Source organism: Dendrobates tinctorius, unplaced genomic scaffold, assembly GCF_039654945.1.
Source record: "Dendrobates tinctorius isolate UK_male_01 unplaced genomic scaffold, ASM3965494v1 ptg000129l, whole genome shotgun sequence".
NCBI lineage: Eukaryota > Metazoa > Chordata > Amphibia > Anura > Dendrobatidae > Dendrobates > Dendrobates tinctorius.
Genome location: NW_027361797.1, coordinates 35,317,180 through 35,339,558, shown reverse-complemented (window position 1 = coordinate 35,339,558; position 22,379 = coordinate 35,317,180). Strand labels below are relative to the sequence as shown.

The 22,379-nt window shown below is 40.5% G+C and overlaps 1 protein-coding gene across 1 annotated transcript in view; it reads right to left on the bottom strand.

Annotated features, from left to right (window-relative positions):
- Positions 1–22,379, bottom strand: part of LOC141047856 (uncharacterized) — a 359,889-nt gene that overhangs the window by 269,056 nt on the left and 68,454 nt on the right. Inside the window, exons 19-22 of the mRNA XM_073543184.1 lie at positions 18,939–19,054; positions 9,398–9,490; positions 3,097–3,177; positions 1,061–1,216 (exon numbers count right to left, since the gene is read on the bottom strand). Of these exons, the coding sequence (XP_073399285.1) occupies positions 1,061–1,216; positions 3,097–3,177; positions 9,398–9,490; positions 18,939–19,054 (446 nt within the window). The remainder of the gene's footprint in view (positions 1–1,060; positions 1,217–3,096; positions 3,178–9,397; positions 9,491–18,938; positions 19,055–22,379) is intronic.

Genomic DNA, 22,379 nt, shown 5'->3' with positions numbered 1-22,379 from the left:
TCTCATCCCTGAGGTTCATTGCACTCTCACTTCTCATGTACCAAAGTATGTACAGTCCAAATTTCAGTATGGTCGATAAGCACTATTAGAAGTTCCAGAAACTTTCTGGGTAAAGAAGCGAGTAAATCACCCTTTAGTTAAGGGCTAGTGTCATGGCTCGACTCCGGGCTTGATCGGGTGACCTCTAGCTTTGTGAGTGGCTTATTTTTGTCACCCTGACCTGACATTTTTACTGATACCATTTTAGTGTTGATACAATGTTTTGATCGCCTCTCATTGCATTTTATTACAATGTTGCAGCGGCCAAAAAAGTAATTCTGGTGGTTTGATTTTTTTTCTGTTACTCCGTTTACCGATTGATAGGGTGTTTTTGAATGCAGCGATACCAAATATGTATATTTTTTTATTGCTTTACTTTCAGAGGGGCAAAAGGGAGGTTATTTGAACTTTCATTTTTTTTTTTTTTTTTTCATATTTTTTAAATAATACTCCTCTTAGTGGACTTGAAGCTGCCATAGTCTGATTGCTTGTGCTATTCATAGCAGTGCTTCAGCACTGCTATTTACAGCAGAACTCATGAGTCACGATCTCCTATGAATGCCCAAAATGAGCCAGCGTTCACAGGAGGATCGTAATGACAAACACAGGGGTCATCAGCAGACCTCGGCTGTCATCACAACCCATCAGCGCCCCGCTATCATACCATGAGCATGGTGATGGTAGCGTGGAATGACACTCGCTCTTATCAGCCTTTATCATAGATTGACAGCGAAAATTGACGAGTCAACAGCCACGCATGGAAAACCAATCCACCCACGGCTGTTAAAGGCACATGATGACTGATTAAATCAAGTGTCAGGAAAGATGCAGGATCAGTGTGTGAACCCACGTAAAAGTCAAGGGTACAACATATGATGTAAATGTACAATATGTCATATGTCGTGAAGGTGTTAAACTCTTTTAGTACTGCTAATAATGAACTGACTGCAAAGTTATGATAGAAATAAGAATGTAAATCCAGCAATGCAATGTAATCCCAATTACAATCATGGTAACATACTTGGATCATTAAACTCCACCATGGTATATTGGCGAACACCACAAGGGAATTGGGCAGTCACTCGTTCCAGGAGCCAACTATTTACAGCCTTCAACTCTATGAAATCATCATACATCGACCCTGTGGTGTCCACCAGGTAAGTCAGGGATGATGATTCTGTAGAAACCAATAGAATACAATAAATTTATACTGCAAAAACAAAATGTTGCAATCTAGATCTCTTGATCTCTTAAAATTGACATTTTATTTTAACAATTTTAATATTATTATGAAGATATAAACTAAAACATGATGTTGTGCTACTATTTTAATCAGAAAAAAAATTTGGAAATAGTTGTATGCTAAAAAGATAAAACAAATCTAGAAGGGATAACTTTATTGGCTAACCAGAAAAAAATATATTTGCGAGTATATTTGTGAGGATTTGTAGCACAGAGACCCATTCATCAGGCAAGTCTACAAATTAATGACTAAGACAAGAGCACAACATTTAAAAAATGTTACAAGACATTTGTACCTAGGGTGGATGAGGTGATGCCTCCTAAACATAAGGCAATATCATAAAACCAAGGATTATGTTACAGATGTAGTGGGGCCTATGACTGAAGACCACAATACACATTAAATGGTTGTAGGCCGAACAATGCCTCAGTCGATCACTCAAGCAACAGCTATCTCAGCCGACTCTCCCATTCACAGGAAGGCTTGTTCAGTTGAGTGCTGTGTTCTCCATGAGAAAGCTATGTTCAGACATCTCTGCCTGTAACCTAACCCAAGTAGAACAAATCAATCATTGGTCAACACTCTAAAATCAGACATGCCTTATTGACATCTTCATTGACCATCAGTTGACCAGCACCACACACTTTAAAGTGCTGGCCAAACCTATCTTTTTTGGCAGGAATGGGCAATATCAGTCTCATATCTATGGAAGGTTTTAGGATTTTTGTGATCTGGAGTTGGTCTAGTGGAGATGTTAAGTGGGTCCATGTAGTGAGACACAGATCCAGGTGCTTGACTTTGACCTTTTGTCGAAGACCTGAACATCCTTATCAGCTTGATTTTTCTTTCTTGTTCTTCGTACCCATATATTTCCAACAAACACAGTCAATATACCCATCAACAAGATTATAAAATCTGGATGTCTTCTCCTGTACATCATAATGTGGATGAAGATAAATCTGTGCAGACACACAATAAGGAATGAGCTGGACACATCTATGGGGTAAAATTTTCTCAGTATGACAGACAAAACTCTACTGAAAAGTCATTTTAAAATCGACAGAGAAAGAAAAATCTGGCAATACTAGGTAATAAGGATGTTCATGTCTTTGACAAAAGGTCTCAATCTAATACCTGGATTTACGTCTCACTACTTGGACACTTCACTCCTCTACCAAATTGACTACAGATCCTTAAACTGCTAAGTCAATTTTCACCTACCACCAGACCTGAGAGTAGACAAGGTGGAGGTGTTGGTCTCCTCCTGTCATTTACAATGTGTTTTCCAGGCTATTTCCCCTGTACCCTCGTTTATATTTGATTCTTTTGAGGTCCATACCGTTAGACTCTTTAAGCCCTTTTCCCCCTTTTCCTTTGTGAGTGGTGGTCAGGTATCATCCTCGAGGCCAAGCTAATTAGTTCCTGGACCACTTTGCCATCTGACTTCCACACTTCCTATCCTGTGACATACCCACTCTGCCCAATATGACTAAAGACTTTGTCTGAAACGTGCTTCCTACTTTCATTGGTGCTGGATATTGTGGCTTTTAAAGATTTTCAATAAATACAATTTTCAGTCTAAGATCTGGATGCTGGATTTGTTCTATCCATGATAATCCTTATAGGACTTGCAGTGCTACTAGATCCCAGTGCATCTTGGCTAAAACTGTGTATGGATAAGCAGTTTTTTTTCCCTTTTATCACCCGATAATGGTGTCAAAGCTACACGTACGGTACATTTCTACAAACATTACTCCATTTTCATATTTTGCAAATTAAAAAAAAATATTACAGCAATTTTGGCTCTGTCTTACCTGTCTGCGTGGCACAACTCCTTTTGTTGTCAGCAATGCCGGGAACTGTAAGGGTGTCAATAAAACGATTAATGTCATAAACTTATAAAAAAAGTGTTCTTATTGGTGCTAAAATATTAAGGGACAGAGATATTTCTCAGCATGTTCATGGTTCTATCCACAAAGATAACCCAAAAGAGATAAATATGTACCAGGACAAAATATAACAATCCAAGTTATCAAAAAGCTAATAAAGTTTATTGAAATGCAAAACCTTAACTCCTTTCTGACATCCAACGTACTATCCCGTCCATGGGACCTGGGCCCCTATGCCCATGGACGGGATAATACGTCTACCGCGATCAGCGGCGCCCACATGGTGAGCGCCGCTGATCGCGGCCGGGTGTCAGCTGATTATCACAGCTGACACCCGGCACAATGTGTCAGGGGCGGTCACGGACTGCCCCCGACACGTTAACCCCTGTTTGATCGCGGTGTACCGGGGGTTAAAGGGAAGCATCGGAAGGGAGGGGGCTCCCTCCGTGCTTCCCTGAGCCCCCCACAGCAGCGCAATGTGCAGCGCTGCTGCGGGGGGCTCTTTTCCTGCAGGCCCCCGAATCCAAGATGGCGACGGGGGCCTGCAGGAAGCTGGCTTCCTCAGTGCCTGCAAAGCGCAGGCATGAGGAAGCCTTCTGCACTGCCTGTGACAGATCGCTGATCTGTCACAGTGATCTGTGATGTGACAGATCAGCGATCTGTCACAGGACAGTGATGTCCCACCTGGGACTATTTAATAAAGTTAAAAAAAAAATAAAAAAAAATGTTAAAATAATTTAAAAAAAAATCGCCAAATGAATTAGAAAAAAAAAAAATATTCCCCCAATAAATCCATTTTTTGGAAATAAAAAAAAAAACAATAAAAGTACACATATTAGGTATCGCCGCGTCCGTAACGACCCGCCCTATAAAACTTTCCCATTAGTTAACCCCTTTAGCGAACCCCTTAAAAAATAAAAATAAAAAACGAAGCAAAAAATAATGATTTATTATCATACCGCCAAACAAAAAGTGCAATGACGCGCGATCAAAAAGACGCATATAAATATCCATGGTACCGCTGAAAACGTCATCTTGTCCTGCAAAAAACAAGCCACCACACAGCATCATCAGCGAAAAAATAAAAAAGTTATAGCTCGCAGAATAAAGTGATGCAAAAGTAATTATTTTTTATATAAAATAGTTTTCATTGCATAAAACCGACAAAACATAAAAAAATGACCTAAATGAGGTATCGCTGTAACCATACTGACCCGAAGAATAAAACCGCTTTATCAATTTTACCGCACGCGGAACGGTGTAAACGCACCCCCCAAAAGAAATTCATGAAACGCTGGTTTTTGTTCATTCTGCGTCCCAAAAATCGGAATAAAAAGCGATCAAAAAAGTCACATGCCCAAAAATGGTACCAATAAAAATATCAACTCGTCCCGCAAAAAATAAGACCTCACATGACTCGGTGTGTCAAAATACGGAAAAATTATAGCTCTCAATATGTGGTGATGCAAAAACTATTTTTACAATAAAAAGCGTCTTTTAGCGTGCGACAGCTGCCAAACATAAAAACCGCCATAAATAGTAAATCAAACCCCCCGTTATCACCCCCTTAGTTAGGCAAAAATAATAAAATAAAAAAATGTATTTATTTCCATTTTTCCATTAGGGTTAGGGTTAGGGCTAGGGTTAGGGCTAGGGTTAGGGTTAGGGCTGAGATTAGGGTTAGGGGTGTGTTGGGGTTCGGGTTGGAGTTAGAATTGGGGGTTTCCACTGTTTGGGCACATCAGGGGCTCTCCAAATGCAACATGGCGTCTGATCTCAATTCCAGCCAATTCTGAGTTGAAAAAGTCAAATGGTGCTCCTTCCCTTCCAAGCTCTGCCATGCGCCCAAACAGTGTTTTACCCCCACATGTAGGGTATCAGCCTACTCAGGACAAATTGCAAAACAATTTTTGGGGTCCAATTTCTCCTGTTACCCTTAGGAAAATAAAAAATTGGGGGCAAAAATATCATTTTTGTGGAAAAAAATTATTTTTTTATTTTCACGTCCAAGTGTTATAAACTTCTGTGAAGCACTTGGGGGTTCAAAGTGCTCACCACACATCTAGATAAGTTCCGTGGGGGGTCTAGTGTCCAAAATGGGGTCACTTGTGGGGAGTTTCAATAGTTTAGGTACATCAGGGGCTCTCCAAATGCACATGACACCCGCAGACCATTCCATCAAAGTCTGCATTCCAAAACGTCACTGCTTCCCTTCCGAGCCCCGACGTGTGTCCATACAGTTGTTTTCTCCCACATATGGGGTGTCAGCGTACTCAGGCCAAATTGGACAACAACTTTTGGGGGTCCAATTTCTCCTGTTACCCTTGGGAAAATGAAAAAATTGGGGACTAAAAGATCATGTTTGTGGAAAAAATACGATTTTTTTATTTTCATGCCCGGGCATTATAAACTTCTGTGAAGCCCTTGGGGGTTCAAAGCGCTCACCACACATCTAGATAAGTTCCTTAGGGGGTCTCGTTTCCAAAATGGGGTCATTTGTGGGGGTTTCCACTGTTTAGGTACATTAGGGGCTCTCCAAAGGCAACATGACACCCGCAGACCATTCCATCAAAGTCTGCATTCCAAAACGTCACTACTTCCCTTCCAAGCCCTGACGTGTGTCCATACAGTAGTTTTCTCCCACATATGTGGTGTCAGCGTAATCAGGACAAATTGGACAACAACTTTTGGGGCTCAATTTCTCCTGTTACCCTTGGGAAAATAAAAAAATTGGGGACTAATTGATCATGTTTGTGGAAAAAATACGATTTTTTTATTTTCATGCCTGGGCATTATAAACTTCTGTGAAGCCCTTGGGGGTTCAAAGCGCTCACCACACATCTAGATAAGTTCCTTAGGGGGTCTCGTTTCCAAAATGGGGTCATTTGTGGGGGTTTCCACTGTTTAGGTACATTAGGGGCTCTCCAAAGGCAACATGACACCCGCAGACCATTCCATCAAAGTCTGCATTCCAAAACGTCACTACTTCCCTTCCGAGCCCTGACGTGTGTCCATACAGTAGTTTTCTCCCACATATGTGGTATCAGCGTAATCAGGACAAATTGGACAACAACTTTTGGGGCTCAATTTCTCCTGTTACCCTTGGGAAAATAAAAAAATTGGGGACTAATTGATCATGTTTGTGGAAAAAATACGATTTTTTTATTTTCATGCCTGGGCATTATAAACTTCTGTGAAGCCCTTGGGGGTTCAAAGCACTCACCACACATCTAGATAAGTTCCTTAGGGGGTCTCGTTTCCAAAATGGGGTCATTTGTGGGGGTTTCCACTGTTTAGGTACATTAGGGGCTCTCCAAAGGCAACATGACACCCGCAGACCATTCCATCAAAGTCTGCATTCCAAAACGTCACTACTTCCCTTCCGAGCCCTGACGTGTGTCCATACAGTAGTTTTCTCCAACATATGGGGTATCAGCATACTCAGGACAAATTGGACAACAACTTTTGGGGTCCAATTTCTCCTGTTACCCTTGGGAAAATAAAAAAATGGTGACTAAAAGATCATGTTTGTGGAAAAAATACGAATTTTTTATTTTCACGCCCGGGCATTATAAACTTCTGTGAAGCACTGGGGGGTTCAAAGTGCTCACCACACATCTAGATAAGTTCCTTGGGGGGTCTAGTTTACAAAATGGTGTCATTTGTGGGGGGTTCTACTGTTTAGGTACATCAGGGGTTTTCCAATAGCGACATGGTGTCCGATCTCAATTCCAGCCAAAAACGTCAAATGGCGCTGCTTCCCTTCCGAGCTCTGCCATGCGCCCAAATAGTGGTTTACCCCCACATGTGGGGTATCAGCGTACTCAGGACAAATTGCACAATAACTTTTAGGGTCCTGTTACCCTTGGAAAAATAAGAATTGAGGGTGAAAAGATCATTTTTGTGGAAAAAATATGATTTTTTAATTGTACCACTGTACGTTATAAACTTCTGTAAAGCCCTTGTGGGTTCAAAGTTCTCACCACATATCTAGATAAGTTCCTTGGGGGGTCTAGTTTCCAAAATAGGGTCACTTGTAGGGGGTTTCCACTGTTTAGGTACATCAGGGACTCTCCAAACGTGACATGGCATCCAATCTGAATTCCAGCCAATTTTGCATTGAAAAAGTCAAATGGCGCTCCTTCCATTCTGAGCTCTGCCATGCGCCGAAACAGTCGTTCCCCCACATATCAGGTATCAGCGTACTCAGGACAAATTGCACAATAACTTTTGCAGTCCAATTTCTCCTGTTACCCTTGGTAAAATAAAAAAAATTGAAGTATTTTTTTTATGAAAAAAAGTTAGATGTTCATTTTTTTTAAATATTCATAAAAATTCCTGTGACGCACCTAAAGGGTTAATAAACTTCTTGAATGTGGTTTTGAGCACCTTAAGGGGTGCAGTTTTTAGAATGGTGTCACTTTTGGGTATTTTCTATCATATAGACCCCTCAAAGTGGCTTCAAATGTGATGTGGTCCTAAAAATAACATGGTGTTGTAAAAATGAGAAATCGCTGGTCAACTTTTAACTTGTTAGCTATCAAGTTTTTTGTGTGCCGTATCTCTGTGATTTAAGGGCATAAAAATTCAAAGTGGGAAAATTGCGAAATTTTCAAAATTTTCGCCAAATTTCCGTTTTTCTCACAAATAAACGCAAGTTATTTGAATGAAATTTTACCACTAACATGAAGTACAATATGTCATGAGAAAACAATGTCAGAATCACCAGGATCCATGGAAGCGTTCCAGAGTTATGACCTCATAAATGTACAGTGGTCAGAATTGTAAAAATTGGCCCGGTCATGAACGTGCAAACCACCCTTGGGGGGGAAGGGGTTAAAAACAGTGAAATTCCAGCAGTACAGACAAAGGCTAAAATTGGTGGGTGAGCAACAGTGAGAACCCCATTGTAGAAGGTATAGATCACATAATTATATTATTTATATGATGCTTAGCAGTATAAATGAATAAGTATTCAATGGTATGTAGGCATAAATACATGTGTAATGTCTGTACAAAGGTGCCAATAAATAATAAACCCACAGCAGATATCACTGGTAAGAGATATAAATGATCAATAACAGAGGCCACCAAACCCACCAAACACCCGACGCACGTTTCACTATTTATTAAGCGTCACACCTGATGAAGCAATAGTGAAACACGCATCGGTTGTTTGGTGGGTATTTCCTCAGCTGTATCTATTAATGTTCATGTATTCGTTAGTTGCAGTGTGCTGATGCAATGTGTATGTATGTGTTAGTATATCTGCCACATAGTGTATTTGTGCACCTCTGCATTAATTTAATACTAATAGTGTGCGGGCCCTATTTTTTCTTTTTTTGTACCGTACATATTGAGGGGTGTTGTCCCCTCCAGGACTCGGCAACCTTATCCACCCATCCTTCCCACATAAGGTTTTAATTGCAAGCTTTGCCTGGTTTCCTTTTCACACCCTATTTACATGAGGCTATTTTGGCACATAGAGAGATAGAACATTTATTGGCAAGGGACCATCAATATTAAAAGGTCACCTTGACGTGGTTTAATGGCTTTTGCGTATCTTTACATTTTTAACGTTTTGCAGAAATATTGGAGTCCATGTATTCATTAGTCGCAGACGCAGTGTGCTGACGTATCGTGTATATTATATTGGCTACCTGTGCATTAATTTAATACTAAAGGTGAACAGGCCCTAATTTTTCTTCTTTTCTGCATTCCATTTTTTGTGTGCCTCATATTTTCATCTTTTCGGTTATTTTTGTTGCATCGGTGCCTTGTGGGAGCAGTGTAATACTTTCCAGGACTACAGATTTCAATCTCTTTTATCCACGAAAATAAAGTAAAGAGATTACGCTTTAGCAAATAAACAAAAAAGAAGAATATGTATTTTTACATTAAAAATTATTGCCTTAACTTTTCATATACCAGTAATTATATGTATTTCGTATTTCATATTTTCAGTTGCTCAGTTTTTGGTACAGAGAGAAAAAAAAATAAAGAAAAAAGAATCTTTACTTAAGTAAAAGAAAAAATAAATCTATTTAAATGCTCGCTCTTATATTATTTAACACTGTAGTGCTGAACATCATCTACAAAAACTGTACTTTGATGTTAGTTTGTGCAATAATATATTATTTAATATAGAATATTTGCATAATAAAACAACAATGTTATATATTAAGCACCCAATAATATTGAATTTACATAATACAGTTTTACTTACTTGGTGCAATACCTGGGAAAGCAAGACCCAATTGGAATACAGAGAATAGTAAAAACTTGACTCGTAGACAAAATAACGCTACCATGTTGTGATCTACACAAAAAAATAGAAGAAATTTAATAAAAAAAAACTACAGATAAGTTAAAAAATGTACTGCACAGACTAGCACTGATATTTATTATTAGTAACACAAAATTAATAAAATTTGCATCTTACCTACAAGATGTCAAGCATTCACGGTGGCTATGAATTCTGGATATGGTTAAAAGTCTGATTTTAGCTTCAATATATAGTAGGGATTCTTTCCTTATTACCTATGTAATCTATGTTATATATAAAAAATTTGCATATATCTCAAGGTTAATCAACTCTTTTATAAAAGGGGTTGTACCACCACTAGATACCAAATTCATTGCATTGGTCATAAAAAAAATTGCAATGATTGCCACTCACTTACTGTCAAAAAACAATCCAGTCACAAAATATAATATCACGTAGTATGTGCACAGTAAGGAAGCAGACTCCAGGATATCATCATCATCTTAACAACCTGCTTTATTGAAGCTATGTATAGTTACCAGGTGACTACTGGAAGGAGCCCAGGATGGAGGTATTATACCAGGATGTGTGATATATATTACTAGAAGCGGCCCAGGATGAAGAGGCATTATGCCAGAATGGGGGACGTACAGTATATTACTGGAAGGGGCCCAGAATGGGGTATTGTACCAGGATTTGTGACATATATTGCTAGAAGTGGCTCAGGATGATGAGGCATTATGTCAGGATGGGGGACATATATTTCTGGAAGGGACCCAGGATGGAGGCATTATACCAGGATGAGGGACATATATTACTGCAAGGGACCCAGAATGGGGGGCATTGTAACAGGATGGGGGACTTATATTACTGGAAGGGGCCCACAATGGGGGTATTGTACCAGGATTGAGAACATATATTACTGGAAGGGACCCAGGATGAAGGCATTATACGAAGATGTGGGATATATATTTCTGGATGGGACCCAGAATGGGGGCATTATTACAGGATGGGTGAAATATATTACTTGTAGGGGCTCAGGATGGGAGGCATTATACTAAAATTAAGGACATATATTATTGTAATGGGTCCAGGATGGGGGCATTACACCAGTTTTGGAGATATATATTGCTGGAAGGGGGCCAGGATGAGGGGCAATGGGCCAGAATGGAGGGCATATATTACTGAAAGGGACCAAGAATAGGGCACATTATACCAGGTTGGTGGACATATATTACTTGAAGGGGCCCAGGATGAGGGAATTACACCATAATAAAGGACATATATTTCAGGAAGAGGTTCAATTTGAGTGGCATTACACCAATTTGTGGGACATATAGTATTGTAAGGAGCCCAGGATTGTGGCAGTACACCAGGATGGGAGACAAATATTAATGTCTGCCCCGACCTCGGACATTCTGACTATGCATTTGACTTACCTGTACCCCGTCCCAAGTCTTGAGTGCCCAGGATGGACAACATTATACCTGGAAGGGATCCAGGATGGTTGACATTATTACAGGATGGGATCAGGATAGTGGGTTATTTTTACAAGAAGGTGTCAGTATCGGGGACATTATTACATGATGGGGACATTGTTGCAAGGTGGGTTGAACACGTATGTCTTCACAGGATCTGGAATGCTACAAGGGCCCATACAGCTCATGAACATGCAGGTGGGGACCCAGGCCCCAATTTTGCATCAGTGCCCATCAGACTCTAAATACGCCACTGGTCTACAGATTGGGTGAGCAGAGCTGCAGAGGTATGTGTATACAGTAGTATAGAGTAGATAACTACAGTATGGAGTAAATGAGCTGGAGGTATGTAAAGCCATACAGTATGTGTCTAATAAGAAAGGGGTCACATAGAAACTAGAGATGAGTGGATCAAACTGTGGAGGATCAAGTTCTTGTCTAATGTCCTGAAATTTGCGGTTCCTTGCAAATTCGAACACTTTGACAGACTTTATTGCTTGGTGAGGACAGACACCAGGAAGTGTTCCCATTGTGGGACATTTTAACAAATCAGATATGGAATGGGACAGAAGCGTAGCTAGATGTACAACTCAGGGGAGGCGAAACATCTATGAGTGCCCTTAACGGGTAAACCTGATTACAACTATGGTGGCAAACTGATATTACCACCATATGGTGACATATACAGTAGTGGTAGATATACCAGTCCTGCAGAACATACAAACGATTACAGTACAGTTATATATAGTAACTTACAGCTGATGAAAATATTCACTTTTCACATCTTTTCCATCTGGGCCAAAGAGACAAAACAACTTTTTTTCAGCCAGGATTCATCTGCAGAAATTACAACAAAGACACATTTGATTTCTCACATTTCCAACACCGTCCCTATCTATACTCAACATACACCACCTCCCTATCCTGCTGATACCCCGATACTAAGCAACTGCTGCCATATGTGTCTCCATTACTGCACCTGCTGTTTGGCACAAAAACAGAGCTCCTCTCACTGCCCCACATAGTAATGTGCCCCTTATATAATAATAATGCCTCCTTTGTGCCCGCCATGCCATGATAAAGTTGCCCCCAAGAAAATATTAATATGTGGTGCAAATGCCCTAGAATACAGTGTCCACATTTTGCCCCTTTGCCTGCCACAATACTCTGCCTCATTGCAATAATGCTTTGTAAGTGCCCACTTAACATTTACTGATATCCACACCAATGTACAGCTCCTCTATGCACAGTGTAATGGGCCCACAGCTCCTTTACAAAGAGTATGATGTCCCCACAGATCCCCTATGCATAGTATGGTGGGTCCACAACTCCCCTATACACAGTAGGATGTCCCCACTACTTCCACAAAACACAGTATAATGACTCCCACAGAAGCCCTCACACTGTATAATGGCCCCCACAGTAGAGCCCACACTGTATAACGGCCATCATAGTAGTCACCACACCAGCCCTCAAGCTGTATAATAGCAAATGCATTTGCTCCCACACTGTATAATGACCCCCAAAGTAAGCCCAAAACTGTATAATGACCCTCACATTAGCGTCAAAACTGTATAACTGCTCCTACATTAGCCCCCAAACTGTATAATGGTCCCCACTTTAGCTTCCATGCTGTATAATAGCCCCCATATTAGAATCTAATTGTGTATTGGCCCTCATGTTAGCCCCCAAACTGAATAATTGCTGCAGCATTAGCCACAAAACTGTATAATGGCCACTGTGTTAAAGAGAACTTGTCATCAGAGTTATACATATTAAGCTAAAGGCGTTGCCGTAATGGCCCTGATATATCAGTTTAATATATATATTCAGTGAAGAAATTCATAGCCTGATTTTTATGAAATCATCATAAGAAGTTGTGATTTTTGTGCATCGGAAAACCTCTATAAAATAAAATGTTGATCACAACGCATTCGCCGATTGATATTCTGGCAGTCTTTGGGAAATTAGCGCCGGTGGCAGCACATGTACAGATTGAGATCTCGGGTCACTGACGAGCCAAAATCTTGATCTGAACATGTGCCACCACCAGCCATTACATGCGCCACCACCAGCCATTTCCATTTTATTGAGGCCCATTGAGAGATTAAAACCCAAGATAAAAAACAAAATAAGCAAATACACTGCAGTAAGTAAATAAACAGCAATAGTGCATGAAAATGATATATGGGCAGCATAGTGACTCAGTGGATAGCACTGCAGCCTTGCAGCGCTGGAGTCCTGGGTTCGAATCCCACCAAGGACAACATCTGCAAGGAGTTTCTATGTTCTCCCTGTGTTTGCGCGGGTTTCCTCCGGGCACTCCGGTTTCCTCCCACATTCCAAAGACATACTGATAGGGAATTTAGATTGTGAGCCCCATCCGGGACAGCGATGATAATGTGTGCAAACTGTAAAGCTCTGCGGAATATGTTAGCGCTATATAAAGATTATTTATTATTAGTTAAAATAATATTGATTAAAAAAATGTAAAAGCCATCCCACCACATCACAGTACTCCCTAAAATGCATGAGGTCCCCCCACTGTTTCAGAGTCCCCCCATTATTTATGATGCCCCCACAAGTTTTTATTAATCCCTTTCTGCCATCTGACGTACTATCCCGTCCATGTTCCCTGGCATAATTAGACCATGGACGGGATAGTATGTCATGGCGATTGACCGCACACAGGGGGAGCGCGGCCGATCGCGGCCGGGTGTCAGCTTATTCTCACAGCTGACACCAGACACTAAGTGCCAGGAGTGGTCACAGACCGCTCTCGGCACTTTAACTCCCGGAACAATACGATCAAACAAGATCGCAGTGTTCCGGGAGCCGGAAGAGGGCGGACAGCCCCTCTGCCTTTGTTTGTCTAGGGCTGGGGTCACACGAGCGCTGATTTTCTCATGCGATAGAATCGACTGAATTAAGCTAATGACATTCGGCTCAAACTTTGATCAGAGTATGAGCCGAATATCAGTTTACGGTGATCCAATTTTCTGGAAGGAAACAATCGTATCACAGGTGCAGAGAAGACGGAGAACTAATTTCTCCATCTTCTCCATTGTCTGTGTTTGCAAAATTTAGACTGCACCCAGATGACATCAGAGTCCAATCCGATGTTAAACATGCGCCCATAGACTTACTTGAATGGGTGCGCGTGATCCGATTTGTGGAGCAGCTCGCAGCAAACATAAGATAACTCTCGGCCATGTTATACATTTGTGAGAGGGAGGCCCAACTGGAATATCCAAGCAGGTATGCACAAAGTAAATTGTGTGAATAGGGCTTTAAAATTTATATTTTTGACTTTTAAAAAGTTATAATCCTCCCCAACTAAAAAAAACTAACCCACATTGTTTATTAGGCACACACAAGGTCATTTGCAGCCACAGCCATCAGTATTGTTGTGGTGTGTACGATTGTGAAATGTAAGTAATAAAATTGTTGCAACAAATTAAACTTTTTTTTTGTTTCTATGTTCAATTTTCCTTTTTTTATTTCATTTATTCTCCCATTGCAAAAAAAAAATGCAACGTATGGAGACGTTCTTCTGGCAACGCCTGATTTCATTAACCTGTGTGTCAAACGGCACCAGACATTTTTTTGTTTTTCTAAGGCTAGTTTCACACTAGCGTTTATTCGACGCAGCGCACGGCGTCGCTATGCCCCACCCCCTGCCGGCTCCCTGCCCACCCCATCCAGTCATCGCCGCCTACCATCGCAGGGTGCGGGGCTTATCAGCGCCGTGCGCTGCGTCGAATAAACGCTAGTGTGAAACTAGCCTTAATGAATCAAATAACAAACTGTTCGAATTCACGGGGAAGTGAGAAACTCTGGAAATTCTATTCAAATTGATTTTCCACTGTTGAATCATCTCTAGCAGTGGTCCTTTCCTTATTAATCTTCTAATCTGTGCTTCATTTTGTTAGTTCTGTATAAGTAACACAAAGATTTAAGTTTAGATATCAAATATGATAGGACAATAATCACCCCCATCTCAAGAACAAACAACACAGGAAAATACTAAAGGGGTTTTCCCAGAAAATTACCATATTCGTATTATAGGTGTACAGTGTCAGACTGGGATGCCAATAGCCCACAGGTAGCATTCACTCAAGGGGCCCACTCTATATGTATATGCACATAACCGTTACTTGGTATGCCCCCGTTAGGGCTAGGTGCCCTACACAGTAGCAGTATCCCCCAAAAATAAAATACTATACAGTACTGATGTCTCTATTTATGAACCCACACACAGTAAAAAATTTCTCTTCTGTGGCCACTATATAGTATTAATTCATATGTCTCTTTTACAATAGTAAAATTCTTCTTTTCCCCCCCATATAGTATAATATAACAATAATGCACCCTTTCAGTAGTACCCATACAGTTGGAATGTAAAAAATTGTGGCCCCATAGCTTAGTAATGTATGATGCCACAAAGGAGGCATTGGAGGTACATGGATCGACAATGTGGGAACTGTTAATGCCCCTCATTGTGATCCATACATTAGTAAAATCCCCCAGTGTAATGTCATTCAATCTGGCCCCAATATAGTAATAATGTCTTTCTCTGTGGTCTCCATATAGCTTAATTTATCCCATCTTGAACATTGTATAATGTTCCCCACTGTGGTTCCCATACAATACAATGTCCCTCAATTTGGCCCCTCTATAGTGTAATATCCCTCTCTTTGGCCACTATTTAGTTAAATGTCGACCTCTTTGGCCTCCATTAAGTATACTGTCTGCTTTTTTTTGTCCTCATTTAATCTAACACCATTTATTATAATCATCCCATCTTTAGTCCCCAATTAGTGAAATAGCCCCCTCATTTGCAATAATTTAGTAGAATGTCCTCCACTTTAGTCACCATTTAGCATAATGTGCCCCTCTTTGCCCCATTTAATATAATTCTCCCTCTGTCTGGCCCCTGTTCTGATTCTACGCTTGTGAAATATATAGGTATTATGGCTCAGGGAGCTGATAGCTCTCTGTTCCTCAATATTTTTCAACTGGATGTGCATATGAGGATGTACATTCAGCTGAAACTAGTGCTAGCATTTGCCGACGCTCCTCTATCACGGGCCCTGCTCCCTATTGCCCCCTGATTCAGGGCATAATTATTATGGTCACATATGGAATGAATGCAATTTTTATGCCCTTGGTCAAGAACACACTGGCGAAGAGGGGCTCACCGGAGAATTCACCAGTCCCACCGGTGGACCAGTTGAAGTTTGTAAGTAAACAGATCATAAAAAATTACAATCTTTGTCATTTACATGCTCCTAGAAAGAAAATCCAATGGAGAGCTATGTCATTTAGTTATATATTATATGTGTATTTAGGCGCATTCCAGTATTTGCTATTTGCAATTTACTTTTTAAAAGCCATATTTGCACCAGAACAAGAAATACTTTGTGGTGTAGTACAATCAAGAGGAGTGTATTCCCACAAAACTCCATTTCTCAGTGGTATTTTAAAAATGTAAAACAAAAATAGTCCTACATGTTGTTAGGAATGGCGGAACGCACTAAATAAAAATAATAATAAAGTGCGTTCGCCGCTCGGGGTCCACTGTGCAGTAGGTGATATAACCGCTGCTAAGTGGTGGCAGGAGCAATATGGCGGAAATGCACACAGGGTTAAACTCCACCCAGGTGTGCAGAGCAATCTCAGTTAATTCACAGAGGTGCCAAATAAGTACAAACACAAAAGACTGAGCCTGTTGAGGTCACAGTACTCAGTAAAAACGCACACACGGTATCAGGTCACAGGAGTAGCCCAAGACTGCAGCACTACGTCCGTCTAGACCTACCGTGTGCGGAGCGTCGCAACTGCGGACGCAAAGGGGCTGCTACAGCAGCGCGGAGTGGACACTGCCGCTAAACGACAAGGCTAAGGCGCAAGCACAATGTCGGATGCTAGCAGCTGTGGATGTTGCAGCAGAGGAGCGCTGGCGCTGATTCAAAACTCAGTCCCTAACCACATACGTAATATCAGAGGGAAGGGGTTTTTTAATGAGTCATTCACCAGAATCATACATCTGTCCTCATACACACAGCAGCAAGTAAGTCTATACTAGCGCATGGCGGAACAGCCATGCGTGCCTTTTATAGTAGCCTGGACCTTCCGCAAGATTCCAGATCTCTGAGATGGACCAATGTGATCTGGAGCAGGACCTGAGCACATGACTCCCGATCTCCAATGGGAGATCGTCCCATGAGCATGCTCAGTAGGAGGACAGAAGGACTTAGCCTCAGGAGAAATTTACTGCAAGGCAATCTCCTCTGCAGTAGATAAACAGCAGGAGACTGCAGAATGTGAGGGTCTGGATCCCAGCGGAGTAAACGCAGAAATCCGACGCCTAACACATGTATCGTAAGTGGTGTCAGTGGATATTAAATGCCATTTGTCTTATTTTATTGATGTATTCTGTCAAAAAGTATTACTACATTTGACTTTGTTTATTATTCTATAAAACTTTCCCTACCAATACATTTCATACTGGCTAAAAGTCACATTTTCCTATATCAGGGTCTATTTGAACCAGAAAGTGCCTAGAATATTTTGGCCAACCGATTGTAAAGTAGACACACTACTAACTGCAAAAATAGCAAAAATTTGGGAACATACAATTACGTAAGCAAACATCACCTTATACTGCCTTCTATGATTTCAACATTGACACTTAAAGAGTAACTAAAATTTGAAAGTTTATCACTTTTGGTAGACGCCCCCTTTGGTAGACGCCCCCTTTCCGACATCGGGCGTACATTTACACAGATGTCGGACTCCCTCTCTTTGATGTGGGCTCTGGCGGTGAGCCCACATCTTTCCCGATACATGTCAGCTGTTTTGAACAGCTGACATGCCCGCAATAGCTGCGGTTGGAATCGCGGTTGACCCGAGGCAATTAACCCGTTAAATGCCGCTGTCAAATGCTGACAGCGGTATTTAACTCTCGCTTCTGGTCATCGGGCCGGAAATCTGCCCACCGGTGACCCCCGTCACGTGATCGCGGGTCACCAGTTCATTGGCATGACAACCAGTGGTCTCCTTGAGACCTCTATAGTTGTCACTGGTGGCTTGCTGTGAGCACTACCCAGTGGTCGGCGCTCATAGCAAGTGAGTAATTTTACTACATACAGGGGATCTGATCATCGCCTCTATGTAGCAGAGCTGATCGGGTTATGGCAGCTTCTAGTCTCCCATGGAGACTATTGAAGCAAGCCCAAAGTAAAAAGAAAATCCACAAAAATCCTACAGTAAATTGTGAAACATTCTATGGAATAAATGTTTAGTAAGTTTGATGTCCAACCCCTTGAGATTATAATCTTAAAACCAGGGTTATGGGAACCCACACATGCACATTCGTCCTCCTTCAGTGTCTATGAAAGATATAGTGAATCAATGAAAGACGTAGTTCACCTACAAAGCTTTATGACATCCCTTTCCAAATCCATAGACATTAGTATGGAGGTGCCACTCCCACCCTTTGCAGCTTCCACACTTCTTGGAAGGATTTCTACAAGATGTTGGAGGTATCTGTGGGAATTTTTGCCCATTCATCCAAAAGAACATTTGTGAGGTCAGACATTGACTTTGGACATGGACACGTGAGCCATCACCCACCATCGATTTTTCTCTATTCCCTGCTCTACTATGACAGGGACCCATCAATGTCCACATCACCACCGATATCCCCATATCCCAACCCGGCAGATCCGGATATAAATTATATACTACTTTTTCTGTGACACAGGATTACAGGATCACAGGATTACATTTACCGGCTGATGCCGGATACCCCGTATTTCAGCCAGCATATGATTGCTTAATATTACCACAGACAACGTAAAAAGATCATACAGCTAAAGCAGTCAGTATACTGATGAAGGTCCATTGATGACCGAAACATTTATTTGGACTGCATTAAAGTTTTTGCAACGAACTTTCATGAGTTGAGTGCCAATTTATTTAGTTATTCCATTGATTTGGGAACCTATTTGAGCACCAACACAGCTGTGCCACGATATACTTCTTATCCTCATCAGGACCAGTCTTGAGGAATCGAAGCCATAGTCTATGTGAACAGAAAATTGTGTTGATTTTGCTGTCTCCAAACCTCAATGTCCTGTTCCAAAGATAAAGTATAATGATTTTTAAATCAAGAATTGTACCTAGAATAAAAAAGGAAGATAAGGAAGGAAAATGCTATTGCTGCACTTACAGTAAGTTCTTCCTTATGGTGTGATAATCAGTTTATTGCTTTGTTAATCTTAAAGTGCTGAATAATTCATTTGCATACCAATAAATCTAAATATATATTTCTCTCTTTTTACTATGATCTATAGTGTAGACTCAAATATGCTGTAGTGAAGCTCATATATATTGGCATGTTTGATAAATATTAGCTTTAGGGTCCCATCAAAGAAAGAGAAAGGTACACCTTGTCGTGGCTGGTGGGCTCACATGAATCGGCCAATTTGTGCGTTGAAGTGTGCCTTTTTTGTAGATATACTGTGTATATTTACTGTATATTCAAATACTTATAAACGAGCATGTATATATACAGTATATCATTGTATATTTATTGATATATAGATAAATAGATAAATATACATAAACAAACTTTCATTTAGTCACAATCTGGACATCTGATCTAAGCTTTTTCATATGACCAGACTTAAACATAGTAAGTGCCTCTAAACAGGCTCTACTCAAACCTCACAACTTTTCATTGTACTATGATAAGTACATAGTGGCTGTACAGTACAGTCTCTGTCATACACTTGCTGACTAACTTTCTACTATGACCATGAGTTGTTGTTACTGAATCTTTAACAACTCTGGTCCCACCTAGAATGGCGTCGGTGCAACTCAACCCTATGGCACCATTAATTTAACCTATCAGCTCATTCAGTTTGCATATAATCCACTTAGAGGCACAATATCTGCGTGAAACACGAATATACAGTACCTTTAATTCAAAACCAACAATAGAGTGATTAAACAGCCTATTTTTTTAATTTTAAAATTTTTAAAAAACTTTTTTTCTCACTTTTGACTGATTTCAATAGTCACCGTAGGAAACTAGAAGCTGCGATCGTTCAGCCACAGGCCTGCTTTCATAGGAGGATTGCAATAATAGGCACAGTGGTCATAAACAGACTCCCGACTGGTATGACAATCCATCAGTGCCGCGCAACCGTGTGACAGGAACGTCGAATGGCGAGATGTTTGTCGCGCTTTCTTTCTAACGCGTGTTAAATCCCACTATCAGGTTTGACAGCGGCATTTAATTGGTTAACAACAACGGGCAGAGCACCGATCCACCCGCTGCTGTTAAAGGCTTTAATATGATGATTAAAAGAGTCGTCATGTGCGGGGAAAGATTTGGGTTTGGTGTGTGAGTCCCTATCTAAGGCAGAGGGACATGACATATCGTAAATATACGCCAAAGGTGTACCTCTAAATTACTAAATCATACAAAAAATGGGGTTGGTAACCATGTGCCATAAAATCAACAAAGTTGTAGTGCAAACAAATTAAAACGCCTAGCAGCACAAAGTCATACATATGGGAGCAATAAATGCAAAATAAAAAATGGCCGATACACCAGGTACAAGAGGGTCCAGAAAAATGCATATATATATATATATATTTATATATATATATATATAATTCTTGTAGTTGTTTTATCAAGTATATAATATATGAAAATAGTAGACCAGAGTAACTAGTGGAGCTCAAAGCATAAAAGCTTCCAAAAAAGATTATTACCAGAATAAATATATCTCTATGACAAAAAAAATATATATATATTCCGGATCCCATCACATCAAAAGCCAGCAAAAGCCTTAATCTCTAAGTGGCAATAATATGCATATAACAATCAGATGCATAGTGCAAAGTAGAAAATAGCCATGCTAAAAAATGCTTAGTGCAAAAATATGTAAGCATAAAAACTACCTACAAAGGATACGGCATGCAGTAACTGATTCCTAATCTCTGAATGGCAGAAGTATGTATATACCAGCTAAAGGCATAGTGCACCAGGCAAACATGCTAAAAAGTAATGCATAGTGCAGTGTGTAAGAGCATGAAATCAGCTCACAGAGAGTATGGCATAAGATAAGTCAGAGAGGGAGAGGAAAGGGTTACTGCTGCTAGGCAGATACTGTACCTGGAAGGCCGAAGCACCCCTTTTTTTTGCCTTATATACAAGTCATATGGTAAAGAATATTTGCTAACATTTTGTCCTGTAAAATCCATTTTATCTTTGGTTCCATATGTTTTATTGTCAGTCTGTTAATGTGGTGTAATACTCTGACAATATTGTTCCCAGCAGCAACCTGGTAGTGAGAGATGCATCCAGGGGTCTTCCCCATGCTGTTCCCATTCCATTTCGGTGATTTTGTTGCTCTGCCAGACCTCACAGTAGTTTCAGCCAGAAAAATATTTGAGTTTCCCATTGACTTTCATTATGCTCATTACTCAAGAAGAGCACCCAAGCATTATGATTTGCTTGATTCGAGTAACGAGTGGTGCTCGCCCATCCTAGAAATCAGTTATGTGTGCCTGCACAACTTTTTTGCCAATGAATTGCTGCTGGATCTGCTCTGACTGATCACTACTGGACATGTGAACATAGCCTTATACTGATGACCTGCATCCTTTTCTTTTGTTTTTCGTATCATCTCTTGTTATTGTCCTACAGCAAATTTGTAATCTTTTGGTGTAGGAAACTAGCTACTTTCTGAAGGACACTTAAAAGTTTCTTTCATTTCTCACACAGCTAGTTCTCATATCCCCTGATAGCATTTTGGTTACTATGGATGTAGTTTACAGATTAGATATTAGAAAAAACATTTTGACAGCAAGGGTGATCAATGAGTGGAACAGGCTTCCACGAGAGGTGGTGAGTTCTCCTTCAATGGAAGTCTTCAAACAGAGGCTGGACAGATATCTTTCTGGGATGATTTAGTGAATCCTGCTTTGAGCAGGGGGTTGGACCAGATGACCCAGGAGGTCCCTTCCAACTCTACCATTCTATGATTCTATTATTCTATGGTTATAACTTATGTACACATTTACTGTAGATCACACATAGTGTCTCCAGGCAGGGGAACACATCTTAAACACCTCTACCTCTTTTTCCACACTGCAAAAATAATTCTGTCTTGATATATTTAAATATTTGATATATTAAAAAGAAATTACTTCCTATTTGAGGATCAACTGTTTATCCCGAGAAAAGGTACAGCTATGGGGTCAAATGCAGCCCTACCCTTCCTTAATACATTTACAGCTGCATTTGAGTATTCTTATAATAGAAAAGCACAGTAAGGCTATGTGCCCACGCTAGCATTTTTAAATGCTCAGGAAAAGGATCCCCTTCCCAGAAAACGCGCGTCTTTTTCCGCGCATTTTTTGAGCGATTTTTGACGTGTTTTTGA